Below are 20168 nucleotides of genomic sequence, written 5' to 3' on the forward strand. Positions count from 1 at the left end.
ACATGTGAAGACACGGTGCCCAGGAGCAATAAAATCTGTAGTTATAAGCTCCAGAGTTTATTCATGTGCATTTATTGCACATGTTAATGCACCCCTTGAACATTTTTATTATTGATATTAAATTATATTGTTCTCTATAAAGCCATTATGGCTGTTTTTGTAGATATAAAACTAAAAATTTACTAAAATGCATATTATTAGCTGCATAATACACAATACCAAATTTAGAGAAATCTGGTATACATTTTAAGTAAATATTTAATATTATACATGAAATATTTACTTATAATATCTGTACCAGATTTCTTTAAATTTGGTAACCCCTCATGCTAACCCCTCATAAGACATCTATATATCTCTTTAGATAATATTGCAGTTTAGCAGTTGCATATTTTCCTCTCAAATTATGAAAGATGGCATTTCTCTGCATTGTTTAAAACAATTAAAGCTATTGCTAACCAAGTATGTCTAAAACTTATGAAGTTATTAAAATGCTACAACTTGTATTTATACTTCAGTAACCTCCAGAAGCCCTAAGCTGGATCAGGGTCCCACTGTCTTATGTGCTGTACAAACAAGGATGAGGACACTAATCCTTATAGTCTAAGGTACTTAATCTATAACTGTGTTCATGTAGGCAGAACCTTATACCCACTTGGCTAGCCGGTGAAGCCTTAGGGGTTTGCATTGGTGCAAGATGTATAACAGTGCAGATTTAAAGAAATAGGGCCAAACAGAAGTCATATACAAAATGACATACAAAGCAAAACCAATACCTGAGAAATTGGTATATTCCTTAAGTATTATAAATAAGATACCAGCTGCATGTGTATAGAGAAAAATTTTGAAGAAGGAATAGTTAGTTAGTCTATCATATCAGTTCAGGAAAACTATTTAATGGAATGCAGAGAGATTCAGTTATAGGAAGGGAAGTTGCCAAATATTTTTTTCCAAATGATTTATACAAATATGAGCCAGGGAAATCTCTTTATTCAGATCTGTAGGACAAACTTATTTCTCTGTCAGCATTTATATATTGCCTTACCTGTAACATCTACATGCAGAGATTGAGGTCCAATTGATTTTGAGAAAGATTTATAATGGAAGCACAAAAATACATTTTATGATAAGTACAAATTAGTCCAACATGTGGATGTTATTAACAGTACCGCCTTGTGCTCTCTCCCAGCCAAAAAATCAAACATAGAATAGTCTCAGTAAAGTGTATATTAAGTATGATGTGCCATCAATACCGCAACTCAATCATTTTCCTACATCCTTTAGCAAGCAAATCTTGCCTGGAGGCCTAACTGAACTGTTAGCAGTCAAAATAAAGGGAAATTTTTGCACTAAGGTAAATCATTAAGAACTGCAAGGCTTAAACCACAGTGAGCTACCCTTTGCAAAGGCGATTTGCAAATTTAGTCTATAAATATTCCTAACTTAGTTGCAAAATCTCTACAGATCTTTCCATTTTGCACCTTGAAAGAATCTTTGCTAACCAGGTTTTTCCCATCTGAGTTAACAATAAAGTTACATGAGTTATAGCTTTCTCAGTTTATATTGCAGTTGGAACAATAACTATTCAACTTTTTCTTGAAATAATGCAACAACAAATATTGGCTCCCTGAAGAAGGGTGGTTTTATTGTGCAGTGTCCTCCTTTATATTTATTCATACTCCTTAAAATCTCTCTAATACTGTACACCAACACAAACATCTCTAGTTCTGGCATCCTCTGTCACTTCCACGACTTTTTGTCCCTTTTCCACCAGCCCCATTCACTGAAAATCTTCTCTGCTTCTCGAAGGAGCTGTTCAAGGCTAGGGACAGACATTCAGAATCCCTGAGCCTGAACTGATTCAATCTTTGCAGGTTACTCTAACCTGCTTAGGCTAAACTGGTTTGTAACTGACCAGAAATCCCAGAAATGCAGGCACATGCCTGCAGTGGCTTAAACTAGAAGCCAGGGGGCACTAGAGCAGCCCTCCCTTCCCTTTTACAGTACTATGCTGAGTGGGGTGTTACCAGGCACAGGCAGAATACTCTGACCAGTGCAGCAGGGACTTGATAAGTGTTTATCAGATACAGACAATGACACCCACCCCAGCAAGTAAGTGTATATGGGGGAAAGGCATGGGGCAGGGCGGGGGAAAGGGAAGGTGCTGGGGGGTAGGTCAAGAACGGGGGGAGTGCGCCCCTGTGCCCGCTCTCAGGAGCAGGGCTAGGGGGTGAAGGCAGGGGTGCCACTCTGTGGGCCACACGTGCTGGCCAGCCTGACAGAGGGTTTGCACACAGAAGCCACCACTGCAACTCTGTCACTGCACACTGTGTTACCATCCCATCGCCATCTGCATGGCTTTGTGGGCAAGTGGCACAGAGCGTGGCAGCGGCAGTGCAGTGGCCACCACCGTGTGCAGGCCACATATGTGCCATCCGGCCAGGGGGGTCTAGCAAGGGGCTTGCATGCAGCAGCTGCCACTGCACCACTGCTTATGCCCCACACCCAGCTGCAAAGCTCTGTGGTATTGCGGGGTGCTGTTGGCTGCATGCAGGCTGGGGGGGGGGGGCTTTCTGGGCAAGTGCTTTCACTGTGGAGCCATGTCCTTCTCCCCTGGATTCTAGAGGTAAGTGGGGTTTGGGGGCTGTGGGGCAGGACTGGGGAAGGTGGTTGGGGGCTGAAGGAGAGGGGGGTGCTGCCAGCTGCAGGCAGCACACCACAGCTGGGAGCAGGGCCAGGAGGTGAGGGCAGGGGTGCCCCTCCATGGGGGGGCTCTGCAGGCAAACGATGCAGGGCACAGCATGGTGGTGCCCGCCATGCATGGGCTGCACACATGCCACCCGGCTGCTCGCCCAGGGGAGGGAGGGGAGGAAGCTTGCATGTGGCCAGCTGCACAGCTCTGTGGCCGGCTCTGCAGCGGCAGCGAGGGATGATGGCTGCGGGGTGGAGGGGGCGTGCATATGGCAGCCACTGCTGCTTACCTGTAGGACCGTGTCAGCCCTGACAGCCACTGCCTACAAAACCTCCCTGCGCTGCCACAGTGCTGTGCCCAGAGCTCTGTGGCTGGGAGCAGGGTGGCAATGGCAGTGTGGTGACAGCCGGGAGGCATTCAGCCATCTCCCCCACCATCCTGCACCGTGGCCATGGCCGCCACCACACTGCCGCTGCCAGTGCTGCCATATGGCCAGCCACACAGCTCCACAGTGGCAGTGGGAGGTTTTGTATGCAGAGGCCCTCACTGCTTGCCAGTGGTGATGGCCATTGCATACAAAACCTCCGGCTGCCACCACGGAGCCTTGCTTGGAGCTGTGGAGGCAGCCACACAGCAGCAGCAGCAGTGTGATGGCAGCCATGGCCGTGGCACAGGATAGCGGTGGGGATGGCTGTGTGCCACCCAGCCACCACCACACTGCCACTGCTGCCACACAGATCTGGGCATGGCTCTGCAGCAGCATGGAGAGGTTTTGCAGGCAGCACCCATCACCACTGACATGGCCCTCTAGGTAAGCGGCAGCGGCCACCATGTGCGAGCCCCCCCAGCCCCTCCAGCCACCATCCCTCACCACCTCTGTGCAGTTAAGCACATAGAAGCCTCCTCCTCCCCCTCCCCGGGGCAGGCAGCCAGGCAGCATGTGTGTGGCCCGCACATGGTTGGCCCCACCACATTGCCCTGCATCGCTTGCCCACAAAGCCCCCCCTGGCAGAGGGACACCTCTGCCCTTACCCCCTGGCCCTGCTCCCAGCTGTGGTGTACCACCTGGGTCTGGCAGCACCTCCTGCTTTCTCAGCCCCCAACCATCTTCCCCAGCCCTGCCCCACATCCCCCAAGCCCCATTTACATCTAGGATCCAGGGGCAAAGGGTGACTCTGAGCCTGAGCCCAGCCTTGACTGACTCAGAAGCTCAGGCCCTGCCCTTCCCCCTCTCCCTCCCCATCTGGGCAAGGCAAGGGGTTTCCCACCCTTTCTGCAATCAGCTTTTCCAGTCTGAAGCTGTGCCAGCCTGCAAAAGAAGAGAATCTGTGGATTTTTCTGCTAAAAAGAGAAATCCATGTTTTCTCCAATAAAAACAGGGGATCTGTGGTTTTCTCCATTTTTCTGTGAGAAACAGAAAACCTAGATCCCTGCCCCTAACTCAGTGTTTATCACCCCATTAAGAAAACAACAGAGGGACATTACCAAATACCTGTTGATTCTACTTGTTGATTCAGCACTGGCTGAAGCCAGTATGTGATCTGCTGGCTAATTCATAGACACCTCCTCAGAAAGTCAGGGGGGAGAAGGGAATTCCTGCTTAGCAGGGAGTGGGGAGGAGAAGGGGCTGATCAGTCTGCAGTCCCTGCCGGAGCTGCAGCCAGGGAGCAGAGGGGAGGGGCCAGCCTTGCCATGGAGCAGAGTCTCAGCCCAAAGAGCATGTCAGGATGTTGGGGAAGTCTGATTTATCTTAAACCAGCAAGGGGTCTGCAACAGATGTTGCATAAACTGGTTTGACCCAAATCAGTTGAGTCTGATACAACTTTCAACCACCTTTATCTCAAACTGGTTTCAGCCATTTAAAACTGGTTTATGTGCCCTGACTATCTGTTCTGTTACAGGTTTAAACCAGTTCCTGATCACTTAAACTAGTTTATATGTAACGTCCATCCCTAGCCCAAGTGTTGCACCCTTTGGAGCCACTTGTTCAGATAATACAAATTTGACAGTAAGCCACTCCACTGATTCCCCCAGCCCCAAGCCTTTCCTGGTCCTCTAGTTCCAATTTTGCAGCTCAGAGGATGAAAACAAATACCCCAAAACAAAAGCACATATCTGGAAAACTCCTCCATTGCTCTCTTGCTCCTGGTCTTCTGTAGCCTTTCAACTTCAGTATTGGGAAGTTAACAAGCAAGCACTTTCCCCGCCATCTATTTAGGACAAGTCAAGTAGCATTTGCTCTATTCCACAGAAGTAAAAACTATTTTACTTAAAGGGCCAGAAACTTTTTGACATGGATGTTCTTCACAGGAGCAATTATGTGTTTAGACAGAAAACTGCATGCAAGGCAATTGATCATGCTGGTATGATATCTCAAAAGCTTTTCTCCCAACATCTAAATATGCTGGCTGGGTGACTGTAAATATAATTCCAATGATTTTGAAACAAAGCAAACAGGTAAAATGCTTATTTACAGTTTCCCATCAGATACCATTTTCCTGAATGTATAGACTAGACCCCCACTGATTTTGATGATATAGGGATTTTGCCCCATGGCAATATTATTATTTTCTGAGAACCAAAGCTTCACTTTGCAACAAGAATTTTATTTTCTCATTTCACTATGCTGAAACTAAGAAATATCTATGTGGCATGACCAGATCTTCCTAATTGTCCTTCCATATATTATTTTGAAAAATAACTGATAAAAGATACTACCCATTCTTAGAAATAAAGGACTAGAGAAGTATCTGAAAATATGGACACTTCTCGAGGAAGCTGCCCTCACCCAACATAGAGGGCAAAAAAATCTAGATTAAAGAGTTCAGATGATAAGCTTAATCAGCCTCTATTGAGACCAACTGGATTCCTATAAAATTCAATGGCTAAATAAATGGGCATAGTTTTGGACAACCTGTTAATGCCATTCATATGATATACTACGTATTTTGATATAATAATGCAGTTATTAAGAGGATGCTTGGCTATCACATTACCTCATGCTGAATCTTCCATTTCAATTACGATACTGTTAAAATGACAAATTGGACAGCAAAGGCTATTAATTTGTCATGCCTAAAATATCCTTGGGTCAATTTTCTGGAGAAATTAATGATTTTTTATTTTGTTGTAATCTCTTTAAGTCTCATGGGACTGAAATAATCCCTTTGCCCCTCAACACAGTGAATCCCCCATTTGTCATTAAAATGTCCACATAGTTGATTGTTTTTCTGTTAATCCCCTGAAGATGTTTCTAGCTACCTTCTGCTTCTCCCTGTAACTGTTCCTTTTTAGCATTTGTTGGACTTCCAAAAATAACTATTTGGAGATAGCCCCAGGAGAGAGATGAAGTTAATGTTGAAGACATTTGAGCCAACTTGAAATGAAGTGCCACAAAGGTCATCCAGAAAAACAAAGCAATTCAGTTGGTCCTGGCAAAAATTGGTATTTACCACAGACTAAAAATTGGTTTTAAAACTTCCCTGTTTATTAAGAATGACTTTCATGATTTAAAACAATGACTGTAGGCACCTCTACATGTGCAATTCATGCAAAACAATAAACTTCATCATATATTTTGTCGGAGTTTATTGCTCCTGGGCACTACATTTACATGTGCACCCAAGAGTGAAGCATGTTAAGCTGGGTCGGAGCAGGCGTGCCTGGCAAGGGGTTCAGGGGATCAGCTTGCCAGCCCAGGGCTGCTTGGACCTGGCTCAAGGTGCTACCAAGGGGCTGACTGGGGCATGAGGGTGCTTCAGTGCAGGGCTAGCAGGCAGGCAGACCCTACACTGAAGCACCTTTGTGTCTCAGCCAGTGCTGCCAGCATCTATACGTGCATTGCTGTGCGGCAAAGAACTCCAGCTTAGGATAATACTTGTATTTCAAAAAAACAATTCAATTAGTCTTTATTGCTGCTCTATCATTTCCAATCAATTATCTGCATTGACGGAGAGTGTCACTTAAGATTCTGACAGAGAAAATCTGGAAAACTTGCTAAGAAGTGAAAGCATCGATTTACTACAGTTCTTTGCTAATGGGTTTCTAGAGACTAATAAAATGTGTTAGAGCCTAATAAAATGACTGATCTTTCATTCAGCCATAACACTGAACCCTAGCTGTGAAGTCAAGTAAGATACATAATTCTTTATGCTAGGCCAAAAAGAATAAAGATAGCAAAAAGCCACGTTTCCCAGAAGCACTATAAGCAGTAGTACAGGATGTTCAGCTCAAGCAGCTCAACCCTCTGGATGTGGCATACAGGTGGCTAATCTAGCAAACAATTGACTAGCATTCATTATATGAAAATCCCTGCACACAAAGGAAACATGTATGACCTAGAAGCAATGGTACAACTCTGTGAAAGTCAGAAGACCTGAAATATACTCCTAGCTTTGTCACTTCTTGTACGATAGTGAATGAACTGCTTTGTTTCACTGTGAAAACCTAATACTCCCTGGAATGAAGAACAGGATATTTCAGCTTCAGCTCAGTACATGTGCAGCAATGGAAAACTTGCACTGAAATACCAAACAGGATATATTTGTGAGAAAGGAAGAGGAGAGGAGTCACCATAAACATGTGTCATTTTATTTCAGTAGGATATTCTATTAGACCCATGGCACCTCTGATGAGGTAGATATGCTTAACAAAAGGAACTGTGTACAGGCTTGTGGACTTGAGGAAGAAGTAAGGGGTATGGGTTTTTACATCCCAAGGATCAAAAAAAAATCCAAAGCTCCAGATTTCAGAAGCCCCTCCCTCCACCCTCGTCTCCCTGATCCATGCTTCAATCTCTTCTAACTGCACCTTGCCAAGACTTTTCTGCCACTGCCTACTACGTTATGTTGGCAGGAAGCTGTCCCATTCAAGGAAAGCAGATGACACAGAAATGAAGCTGAATGCTACTCAGAATCACACCATTCCACAAGTTTTTCCCAGTGGAATATCAATAGGTTGGAGAAGGAGGCCTGCTCAGAAACGAAAAAGCAAATAAAAAGGAATCCTGCATTTGTATTTTAAACAATGTCATAATTTTAAGCCAATATGTTGATTAGGGAAGGCCAGACCTAAATGCTGTGAGTGCTTGAAGCTGACAAGAGTAGCATCAAAACCATTATTTGGATTGTTCAGTTTTCCCTTTGCTTACATTAGAGGTATGATTTTTGCACTGTTCAGCATTTTTTCTAGAAGAGCTGGACATTATTGATGCTTACCTTTATTTTTCATTCATTTGTGACCACATGAAAAATATGCTTCTAAGGTATGAAATGTAATTACAAATGCAAAACAAAACTACACATACAGGCAAACCATTTATCCCAAACTAAAAGGAAGTAAGGCTTTACCACAGTTAGTTACTCTAGGGTAATTGACTACATGCATACTCATATTCCAAAGTTGGTGAAAGCTAAACCACAGTAGCTTAGCCTTCAGCGAAAGCAGCAGGCACATGGTAAATCCCTATCCTTTTTTACCTTAAGGTAATTAAGTTCCTGTGATTTGCATTTACAAAGTTTTAATTAAAAAAGCATATTTGTATGTTATATGGTATATTTTACATCACTTAATTAAATTATTAAAAGGAATAAGGATAGTCCACAAAGTTCACAAAATACATCAATGAATCAATGGATTATACAATTATTAGTATCCAATTACTAAGATACCATGGAGTACTAGAAATGAATGGCAGAATGGAAAAAAATATTAGCATTTACAGAATTTCAGTTGTTATACTTATCTAATATAATTATATATACAGAAGGTTATTCTTCCTTTATTTTTTATTGCAGCAGATTGTCATGAATCTAATCCATCTCCCTATACAAAATATTCAGAAATCAAAAACAGAGAAAAGGTTAAATAATGACTTACATGGTAAAGACATCAATAACATCCCCAGCAGCTCTTGCCATCTCAAAGTAGGTTTGCAGAATGTTGACAGTTCCTGAAAGTGCTTCATGTCCACAGCCACAGAACAGTGCGACACCAGCATACAGCAGGATGGTGGCAATCAGCGAGGCATAGGGAATCCCCCCCAAGCATTTGATACAGCATTCAAAGCACCCTGAATAAGATAGAAGAGAATATTTTAACACATTTTGGTATTGATCTGTCTTCAAAGTAAAAGCATCTCTTTTGTTTTGGGGCAATATTTGCATTCGGGGATATTACAAATGCATTTCTGGATACTGAGACCACAGGCCAAGGAAAGAGTTTGTTGAGCATCAATATTACAGTCTTTCCTACACCTGTCACTGTCCTCAGACTGGGAAGAACTCTGTAATAGAAAGGGGTTAATACAGTGCTTATGTTTTCTAAATACCCACAACCCTGATGGTTAAAAGGACTCTAATAGTGTGAATGAGCCAAGAACCAGTATTATAGACAAGACTGGTGACTGCCTTGCTGGATTAAGATGAAACAAGTGAAAATCTTGATCATACAGTATCTGCCAGGTGGCCAGAACTTTTTACTCTAATCACTCTCCCAGATGTCATTCCTTTTTTATGCAAAAACACCCATCTTGGTATTAATTTCTTTTCTTTTTTTCAAATAGCTGTAAGCAATTTAAAATAGTTCTAAAAAAAGTTAAAGAATTTCTTACATGGCAAAGACATCCTGCAGTAATCACTGCAGGGAACAAATAAAAAATTCCATATTTAAGATGGGGGTTGATGACGAACAGCTAACAGGCTGAATCCAGCATTCAAAGACACCGGATCTGACCGGTGAAGGTCTAGTCCAATCCATATTTTACTAATAGCATGTTCATCCCCTGCTGTCACCTTGTGGTCCCATCCAGCCCACTTTCCACATTTTACTGACAGCGAGCTGACTCCCTACCGCTGCTCCATCCATCCCTCTTCTGCATGATCTGGGCTAGGAGCAGTCATTCAAAAAGCCTGAGCCTGAATGGATTCAATATTTGCAGGTTAGCCTAACCTGGCTAAGCTAAATCGGTTTTGTAACCAGACAAACATCCCAAAAATGCAGGCACATGCCTGTAGTGGCTCAGGCTACAAGCCGAAGGGAGCTAGAGCAGCGTTCTGGCTCTTCCACAGCACTGAGCTGAGGGCGGGAATGGGCCAGACCCTGGCAGGATGCTCTGATTAGCACAGCAGGGAATTAATAACCGTGTTTATCACCCCTAACTCAGTTTTTATCACCCCATTATCACCCCTGTTTCCTACAAAAGCTCATGCCTCTCTGAATTAATTTAGAAGGTGTCATTCTGCCCTGCCCTTGAGCCTGCCTTCAAACTAATATGGCTATCTACCTCTCTCAGGAGATATTAATCATATATATTAATCACAGAGGCACATTACCAGCTACCTGTTGATTCTGCCTGTTGACTCAGAAGGGACCATAGCCAGCATGTGGTCTGCTAGCTAATACACAAACACCTCCTCAGCAAGGCAGAGGGGAGCGGGGGCTGCTTAGCAAGGAGTGGTGAGGGGGTGGGGGTACAGCAGCCTGAAATCTCTGGAGCTGCAGCCAGGGAGCAGAGGGGAGGGACCAGCTCTACTGTGGAGCAGAGAGCTCCATCCAGCCCAGAGAGCATGTCAGGATACTGGGGGGAGTCCGATCTATCCTAAACCAGCAAAAGGTCTGGGACAGACATTGCATAAACCAGTTTGACCCAAATCACTTAACTCTGATACTACATTCAACCAGGTTTATCTCAAACTGGTTTCAGCCATTTTCAAACTGGTTTATGTGCACTGAACATCTGTTCTGTTACAGGTTTAAACTAGTTTCTGATCACTTAAAACAGTGTATGTGTAACGTCTGTCCCTAGCCTTGATGATCTCTTTCCTCCCACTTGTAGTCTCTGTTTACTTTCATCATCAAATTAGCTGGTCCAAATTGTCACTTGCCACATGTTTAGATGCTGCACTTTTTTGGCAGAGGCTGCCTTGGAAGGGGAAGTGGTGCAGGGGGTGAAAAAGCAGCTGTACATGTACAGCAGAGACAGCTGGGACAGAGTTCAGTGCTCCAGTGGCAGTCAGGTGGCAAGTTGCAGCCCATCGTTAGTAAAAGGTTGCCAACCCTGATGTTATCACTAAACAAAATAAAATGAAAATGAAGAAGCACATCTGTAACCAGGTTCTTTATTCTGAATAAGCTGCACCTGGTGCAAGATCAGAAAAGAGTAGAGAGGTAACTACAGGTCATCTTTGCCGTCTGTCAATCCTTGATTAGCTCAGAATTGAGCTGGTTCACCAGCACAGACAAAATCTCCAAGTCTGATGCCAACTGTGTGAACTGCCAACAGCCCACATTTTTGACAGCTGGGGTATCGTGTTGTGGGAATGGCCCAGACATGCTCCCCAGATATATTCTGTGCAAACAAAAAAGTGGGGTGGGATGATAGTAGTTTTATGTTACTAAATTAGTCCCTTGTGCGACAAGAATGTCTCAACAATTCTATTTACAAGCTTTAGGACATCTTTGTGCTGGAAAACTGAAATAACTTAATATGATCATAAGCTCTTTGGTGCACACTGTGGGTCAAATTTTGGGCTTACTGAATTAAATGAAAATATTGATACTAACTTCCTTGGTACCAAGATTTCATCTTGTATTTGTGCGCGTGCCTCTATATGTGTGTGTGCGCGTGTGTGTGTTTTCAGTGCTTGTAGAAATTTCCATAATACAATATACTTAATAAGATATACTTAGTCAAAGACTTCTAATCATGTTGTATATCAGTTTTGAAAGAATCCATTACACTACAGTACAATACACTAGGAAATCATTGTTTTCAAAATATTCTGTAAACATGTATACTGGAAGTTACTATTTGAAAAGTGAATTGAGTATCTAGCAGTAATGAAATACCAGTGTTATCGGAGCAACTCCAACAAATACAGCAACGATACTATATTATAGAAATAAAGTTCAACCACTGTGTTTAAAGAAGAAACACTTTGAATGGTTAATGCTTTTTACATTACAAACTGCATATCATAAACATGAAAAATTCCCTCCCACAACAAACTTTTCACAAGTCTCATAATAACACAGAGGTCATCAAAAGCAGAATTTGATTACCATTAAGTAGAAAATGGCAAATTCAAATATACTAAACACCAAATTAACTGAACTGCAAATCCTTAAACGGGCTTTATAATTAGGACGAAGTCCTACTGATTTCTGCTACCAAGAAAAAAAAGATACAGACAAATAAGGTATAGCTATCTTGTCTCCTTGCAAGAGTAAATTCTGGCATCAACATAACACAGAAAACAATCAATCACATTAGTATACTTAAGTCACATACTAAAAAATGTCACCGTATATTTTATCAACTATACTTTATCCACCTGCACCACGCATGGGTTATTTATTTGCTAGGTAGTTCTTCTGTAAGGGCATTATACATTGGTTTGCCAAAAAACCCTACAAACCATCTCAGACATTCTTCTCAAGCCACAACAGTATGTATCTCCCTCTGGTGCAAGTACCCCACTGTCAGTGAGGAAGACAAGTAATTTCCATTGGCTGCTCAGTGGTATGATATGAATATGAGTGACCAACTGACTTTTTCCCAATAAGATTATTAGATTACTATTACTTTTTATGACAACTTTAACCAGCTACCCAGTATAACCAGGAATACAAATAGAAAGATAGGTATAGGCACCTTTCTGGAAATTCTGCAGTATAACAAAGGCAAGACACACAAAATAACAAAGAAGGGAATGGCAAAGATATATATCAAACAAGAGAATGAAGCTTTTATTTTTTAAATCACATTTGTAGACTCTCACCAAGTGACCTGTTTCCTACAAAAGCTCATGCCTCTCGCTATTAATCTGTAAGGTGTCATTCTGCCTTGCCTTCAGCCTGTCTTCAGACTAACATAGCTATCTACCTCTCTCAGTTATACCTTACTATATTAATCACAGCAGGGGTGCTCAAGTCCCAGTCTGCAGGCTAGATCCAGCAGGAGGAGATATATCATTCAGACCATGGGGCTCCCCACATATCTGGAAATTTGGTGGCACTGGACTGGTGTCAATTAACACTGACACTTGTCCTCTGCCATCAGGTTTCCAAGGCCTGTGCAGCCAGATCAGGTCCCAGCAGGGCCACTGCTGTAAAGCCAGACCAGGCCTCAGCTTGGCATGGTCAAATTGGGCTTCAGCCAGGCTGGCTCCATGCAGAAGGCCCAGGTCCCAACCATGTCTGCTGGATTTGGCCCTTGCTGGGTGAGCACCACTTCAGGATCCATCCTGAAGACCAACCTGGCACCACCCATCTTGCAGGGCAAAAAAACTGGACACCACTAAATCACAGCATTATGTAACAAGTGGGCCCCAACTGGTTGGCAGTGTTGTTGGCCAGTTAAAGAAGAGTAATCCATGAACATGGAATAGTGTAAAAGAAGAAAGCAGAGACACCTGTGGAAGTGGATGACATTTTGATGCCAGCACAATTAATGAATAAAGAGCAGAGAAATATGTCCAGAAAAGACAGCAATAGATATGTAGGTAGAGTAAGAATTGTAGGGGGAGCGGGGGCATTGAAGCAGAATAACATTTAATAAATTCAGAACTAATTTCCATGCCTAGCTCCTATATCTAACACCTGACAACATTTTGATCTAATAAGTGACAACCTTACAACCTATCATTAGAATCAATGGGAGCTCTGTCCACAGGGCTGCACAAGATCTTGTGCATATTTGTATACAATTTAAGTAGATCGCAAATGCCAGCAATATTTGTTAGATGCATTGTAGAAAGATTCAGTATAGGAGCTAGTTGGAACTATTCCTTGATTGCTTAAATTGGGAATGGTAAGTGAAACAGGTGTCCTATTAGTAAATGCTCAGAACAACAGGCAATCTTCTCTGCACCTAATGCATTCAATTTCCTCAGGCCTTCTAGGCACTTTGGGGCACTTTCAATAAACCAGAATTGTATCAAGACAGAAATTTAGCACTCACCAATTTAGAAAGAGAAACAGTGAGCTTTGGAATAACTGATTTAAAAATAGATTGAAAAAAATACCCTTTATGACATAGTATTTGCAACAGATTTAGATGCCATACAAGCCCTATATTCTCTAGAAATACAGTGCCTGATACTAGAATCTTGCTTGCTACTTACCTCATGAGAAAATCTGGTGGAGTTATAGAAGCACAGGATCACAGGAAAGTAGGGCTGGAAGGGGCCTTCTGAAGTTTAATCCAGCCCCCTGCTCAAATCAGGATCATCCCCGACTAAACCATCCCAGCAAGTATTTGCCATAGTTGCTCTTGAAAATGTCTAGGGATGAAGATTTCACAACTTCTCTAAGTAGCTTTGCTCCAGTACTTAACCTTTGGGACTTCAAAGGCTAGGGACAGTCATTACATATAAACTGGCTTAAGTGATCAGAAACTGGTTTAAACCTGTAACAGAACAAACGATGAGTGCATAAAACCAGTTTGAAAATGGCTGAAACCAGTTTGAGATAAGCCCGGTTGAATGTAATATCAGACTTAACTGATTTGGGTCAAACCAGTTTATGCAATGTCTGTCCCAGACTCCTGCCTGGTTTAACTTAAACCAGAGTCCTCCAGCATCCCAGATGCTTTGTAGCCCTGGGCAGGGCTCTCTACTCCAGAGCATGGCTGGCCCCACCCCTCTGTTCCCTGGCTGGAACTCCAGCAGGGACGGCAGGTACAGCAGTGTCTGCCTGGCTTCCTTCTGCCCACCCCCCCCCGCCCACCTCACCACTCCCTGCTCCCAGAGCAGGGGTTCCCCCCTCCCGTCTCCCACAGCATGGACTGAAGCTATGCTATCTATATAAGGCAGACAGGACAGTGCCTGCTTATGGCTTTTTGGAGCTAGTCAACAGGTCAGCTGGTAATGTTCCTTCCTTGGGAAAAGTTGTTTAAGAAGAGCTTAAATTAACGAGAGGCTTTTGTTTTCTTGATGAGATGCTAAATGCTCTGTTATCAACTCCCATGCTGGCTCCCTCCCAGCTCCATCCCTGGTCAGGAGCAAGCAACAAGAGAGAGGAACCCCTCCCTAATCAGAGCCTCCTGCTGGGGCCTGCCCATGTCCCCCTTCAGCTCAGCAATTTGGAAGGGAAAGGAGGGCTGCCCTAGCACCCCCAGCTTCTAGCCTAAGCCACTGCAGGCATGTGCCTGCATTTCTTCAGTCCAGAGGAAATGTCTGTATGACTACAAGCCAGTTCAGCCTAGCCAGGTTAGACTCAGCTGGAAAGACTGAATCAATTCAGGTTCAGGCTCTTTGAATGTCTGTCCCTCAGAAACCGCTCTCTATTCTCCAACCTATATTTCCTCTGCTGTAACTTGAGGCCATTGTTCCTAGTCCTATCCCCTACAGCCACAGAAAAGGCCTCTCTGTTTCTTCTCTATAATCACCCTAGAGATACTTGAAGACTTTTCAAATATCCCCTCAGTCTGCTCTTCTCCACAACAAATAATATTAATTATTCCGGCCTTGCCGTATAAATCACACTACCTAAGTCTGTAATCACTTTTGTCACCTTCCACTGGATTCTATCCAATCTGTCCACATCTTTCTTGAAGTATGGGGTGCAAAACTGCATACAGTACTCAGGCAAGGCCTCACCAGTACCAAACTGAGCAGAAGGATCTCTTCCTTTGATTTCCAAGCAACACTCCTGTTAATAGAGCTCAGTATGCTGTAGACTTTTTTTCAGCAAGAGCACACTGTTGGCTCATATTCAGTTAATGTTCCACTGTAACTCCCAGGTCTTTCCCTGCAGTACCACAACCTAGACAATCATTCCCCTGGCTGTATTTATACATGCATTATTCCATCTCAAGTGCAGAACTTGGCACTTATTTTGTTGAATTTCATCTGGTTGTTTGTGGACCATTTTTCCAGCCTATCCAAATCATTCTGGATCATACCCCTACCATCCAGAGTGTCTACAACGCCACCCAACTAGGTCATTACATCAAATTTACTAAATGTGCACTCAACCCCATCATCCAAATTATTAATGATGATGTTGAACAATACTGGATCCAGGACAGACGCCTGGGGAAACCTACTCTATATCTCCTCCCAAAAAGCCATTGAACATGGTAATCCAACAAGTCAGGTATCCACCTTACAGTACTTTCACCTAGTCTGTATTTCCTTAGCTTTCTAATCAGAATAAAAATAAGATAATGTAGTAATGAATCAGATGCCAGACTTTAATAACCATTACTAAACCTGTTTCTTCAGTATAAAAAATGGTGTAATGCAATGACGGCTCAGTCTGATTCTTTCACCTTCTAAATTATGAAATATTTGATATGCATTATTTAATAACAATATAAGATCAGAGATGGAACAATATTATAATTCCAAACCACAGCAACTCACAACCAAGCTAAGTCTGATTAAAACACGAGGATATAATTAAGAGAATCTTAGAAACTATGGTTGTATAAGAAAGTCTGAGAGTGACAGAACAAAAATCAATGCTCTGAAGCTGCCATGTCACTAAGGCCCCTGCCACATGTTAGACTTATGGCATGATTAACCAGTTAATCATGCCATAAAAGGAATGGAATTACTGTGCTCTAAATTGGAATTGGAATCAGGCCTCAGTATTGTAGTTATGCTACTGGCATAACTATACTATTCAGAACACCTCTCAACAACAGAACTGTAAGAAAAAAGGTAAAATGAGGACACCATATAGGATCTGGAAGTAGTCTCTATTTGTCTCAATATTTTTCCTATCCTCAGGAATCCTCAGCTAAAACCTTTAAGAGACTCCAATTATAATTTGTAAAGCCACAGTAAAATGCATACGCAAAGCTAAAAGGTAACAGCTTCATCTCAAGAACACTTACCACTTCAACATTTTGAACAGGCTTCTCAGTTTTATTCTCTGATTTAGGACAGGTACTTGCTAACAAAGATAAAGTGAAATGCAGGCTAGAACTGTGCAAACCTTTTGTCATGACATAGGATACACAATGTGGTCTGCCATTTTATTCTGTAACAAAATTTGTAATTTTGGTCACATGGCATTTTTGGGTCTGAACTCACACAATTCACAGATAAATCAAAGATAATGAATCATGCTCAATTGTTTCTGAGTTTCCCCGAGTAAACCTGAATTTTATAGGGGTCAAGCTCTTGGAGCAAACCTCATGAAAATAACACCCAGAAATCTTGGTGAACCATGAGGGACACAGGTCTACAGCTAGAAAGTCATCAAGAAATCACTTGAGAAGGAATTTGCGTGCGAGACAGCAGGAAGTTTTTGTAATGACAGTCATGTGGCTGCGTTACATACATTAGTGCAGAGGACAACTTTATTGGCTGCAGATTAAGCTGCATACTCACTCCAATGGCTACGCCAATCTCCTTCCCCTTCCCAATCTAATGCTTTGCTTTCTACTCTCTACACTGTGCCCCCTGTCAGACCTCATGCTTTGCTTCCTGCCATATCTGCCACCCTGTTCCCTGTCTCCTCACCAATCTGCTGTGTGCCAGACACATAGGTTACCCATGCTACCTGTGGCACGTGTGCTGCAAGTTAGCCACCACAGGTATATGTCATCTTAGAATATAGCTCTCTTGAAGAACTCCACTCAACAGAGCCCAGCAAGCAATGTTCAGAACAGTTTCATTCTTTTCTAAATACTCAGCGGTACCTGGAGTGAAGTAAGGGGAAGAGATGTGTCTGAATCAATATTCATTTCAGAACAATCTCTCCCAATATTTTTAGGTATTGCTGAAAGTAAGTAGTTGTATACTGAATGTTTATCACAATTTTGTGACTGGTCACCTATCTGTATGGTGAGTCAAACAAAATTTCAGATTCAACAGGCACCCAAGTACATGGGCATATGTCTCAAATCTGGATCCTATTTTACAGATCAGTCCTCTCTGTAAATACAGCAGACGTATCCTTGATGGATTTAATGGGTTTCATTGCAATGAATAGGAATACATTATATATTGAAATACGAATAAACAAACTGACTCACGCACCTTTCAGCTACTTAAGAGCAAAAAGTATTCATGAAAACTCAGAAGAACATTAGAAAATGTGGACTTTATAATGAGATATCAGGGAAATAAACAGGTTATATAGTCATCCTAAAAATGTTTCTTGACATTTCTTTCTCTTCATTTTACAAACAAATGCTCAGCTTTAAGTAGAACACAGTATTCAAAATGTTAAGCTACCTAGTTGTTTTACTGCATTAATATTCTTTGTTCGTTAACAATATTATTTATTGTTTTTAAATTGTTTAAATATTAATTTTTAAACAAAAAAGAAATAAATGAATTAAGTGGCTTTTGACAGTTCAAAAATAAAAATCAGGATCATAGGCAACTTGAAATTGAACATATCAGGGAATTGTCTTGGCAGGAGAACTCAAAATAGTGGTAACAAATTCATTTCAATATTGATAAAAACCCACTGCCATTTTTGGCAATTTTATTAGGAGCCTTGAAATATTTGGCAATTAAAAAGAAATTGCCTGCTTCTGGTGTCCTAGAGAAAGGGAGCTTAAACAAAAGCTTGAAAACAAAAGAAGTGAGAAAATAAGAGCTCCAAAAGCAGAGAATAAAAAGAAAGAATCAATGTTTATAAAAATCAGGGTGCCCTGACTTACGGCTTCCAAACATTTGGCATTGTCAATTCTACTACAGACATACCTATGCAAAGAAACTAAAAACAAATATTTTCTTGCACTGCCACAAAGAAGCCAACTGTCCTGTACACCAGTTCTAGTACTGCCACTATTGCCTAAAAAAAGGCAACAGCATCAGGACTCCTACCTATGGTCTAGGCAGCATGCAAAAGACAAGTTTATGGCACACGATAGCAACAGCTGGAAGTACTCCAGCACTTGCTATTGCCTCAGACACCTTAGGAAGACAAACAAGCCACCAGGGATATCATTTACTATGGGGTGCGTGAAATCGGACATATTCAATTCGGATTTGGATTCGGCCCAAATCAGGGATAGTGATTCGATTCGTTGATTCAGATCACTGTCCCCAATTCAATTTGGCTGAATCTGATCTGAATCTGAAAATTAAATGCTGATTCGGAGAATCAGCGATTTGGATATAGATACAGGTTTTAATGTTTTTTTCTTCATACCACAAGGTACCAGGCGCGGCTTGTGAACACTGTGATGCTGGGGCAGATGGAGTATCCCATAGGAGCACAGGAGGGGCTCCCCCGTGCTCCCCAGCTCAGCAATCAGCTGCAAGGGGGGGAGGGGAGGGGCACTGGGTGCCTCTCCAGACCCAAGAGGCACCAGTCTCTGAGCCAGAGAGGTGAAGTGGGATCCCCCCAGTGCACTCCCCGGCAGACCTGAAAATGGATCGGAAGTGCTTCTAGTCCACTTCCGGGTCCACTGCCAAGTGCACTGGGGAGTGCCCTGTGCTTCTGCGGGATGCTTCATCAGCCCCTCCACCTCAGCATTCATGGTACTTTGAGGTATGTAAAAAAAACATTTACAGCTATGTCTATATCCGAATCACCAAATCTTTCCGAAACTCACTGAATCGATTCACAGGGTTCTGATTCAATTTGGAGAGATTAAAGGGTCTCCCGATTCAATTCAGATTCAGAGATTTGGCCACCAAATCAGGCCGAATCTTCACCAAATCAAATCAGGGACCAAAGCTTTGTACAACCTGGACTGAAAATTTATTAGGTGACACATCTAGGAATTATCCCAGAATAAGTTATCCCATGCAAGTTATCCTTCCTTTCTAATTTATTTAAGTCATGATTAATGCTGGCTGGGCAGAGGCTACATTCTGCCTCCACCCCACCTGCCACTATGGAATCATAGGGCTAGAAGGGACCTCCATATGTTATCTAGTCCAATCCCCTGCCCAAGGCAGGATCATCCCTATCCAAACCATCCTATACAAATCCATAATCTAAAATCTTAGTAAGAGTATGGTCAACCCTGACACAACACGAGACATAACAACCTAACCTGCAACAGGCAAAGCAGGAGAACCACAGCTGCCAATGTCCTGTTTCTATAAAAGGTTGTTAACATATACTTGAGAGATTCCAGGTAGAATGCCCAGTGCCCTGCTAAAGAGGAAGGCAAAACCCTTCATAGTCCTCACCAATCTGACATGGGCTAAAATTACTTCCTGATCTGCCTGGATTCCTCCTGCTCCCCACCGCCCCTCCTCACCCGTCTCTGCTCAAGCAGGGATCCCTCCCTCCCATCTGGCTTGCACAGACACCTCTCAGGATTGACTAGCATACCACATGATGGCTATCTACGTGCTTTGGGAGATGGAACAAAGGCAGAGAGGACAGTGGCTTAGAGCTCTTTGGAGCCAATCAACAGGTAGCTGGTAATTTTCCGCCACTCCTTCCTTGGAAAAAGTTGTTTAAGGAGAGCTTGAATTAATGTGAGATCCTTTTGTCTTGATGATGGGGTGATAAATGTTGTGCAAATCCCTGCTGGCTCCCTCACTGACCA

The 20168-nt window shown here is 42.6% G+C and overlaps 1 protein-coding gene across 5 annotated transcripts in view; it reads right to left on the reverse strand.

Moving 5' to 3' along the window:
- GPM6A (glycoprotein M6A) overlaps window positions 1-20168 on the reverse strand; it is a 382272-nt gene that overhangs the window by 85768 nt on the left and 276336 nt on the right. For all 5 annotated transcript variants that reach the window (XM_019534632.1, XM_019534634.1, XM_019534631.1 and 2 more), the window contains one exon: window positions 8570-8762. In XM_019534632.1, the coding sequence (XP_019390177.1) occupies window positions 8570-8762 (193 nt within the window). The remainder of the gene's footprint in view (window positions 1-8569; window positions 8763-20168) is intronic.

Source organism: Crocodylus porosus, unplaced genomic scaffold (assembly GCF_001723895.1).
Source record: "Crocodylus porosus isolate Cpor-Errol unplaced genomic scaffold, CroPor_comp1, whole genome shotgun sequence".
Taxonomy (NCBI): Eukaryota; Metazoa; Chordata; order Crocodylia; family Crocodylidae; genus Crocodylus; species Crocodylus porosus.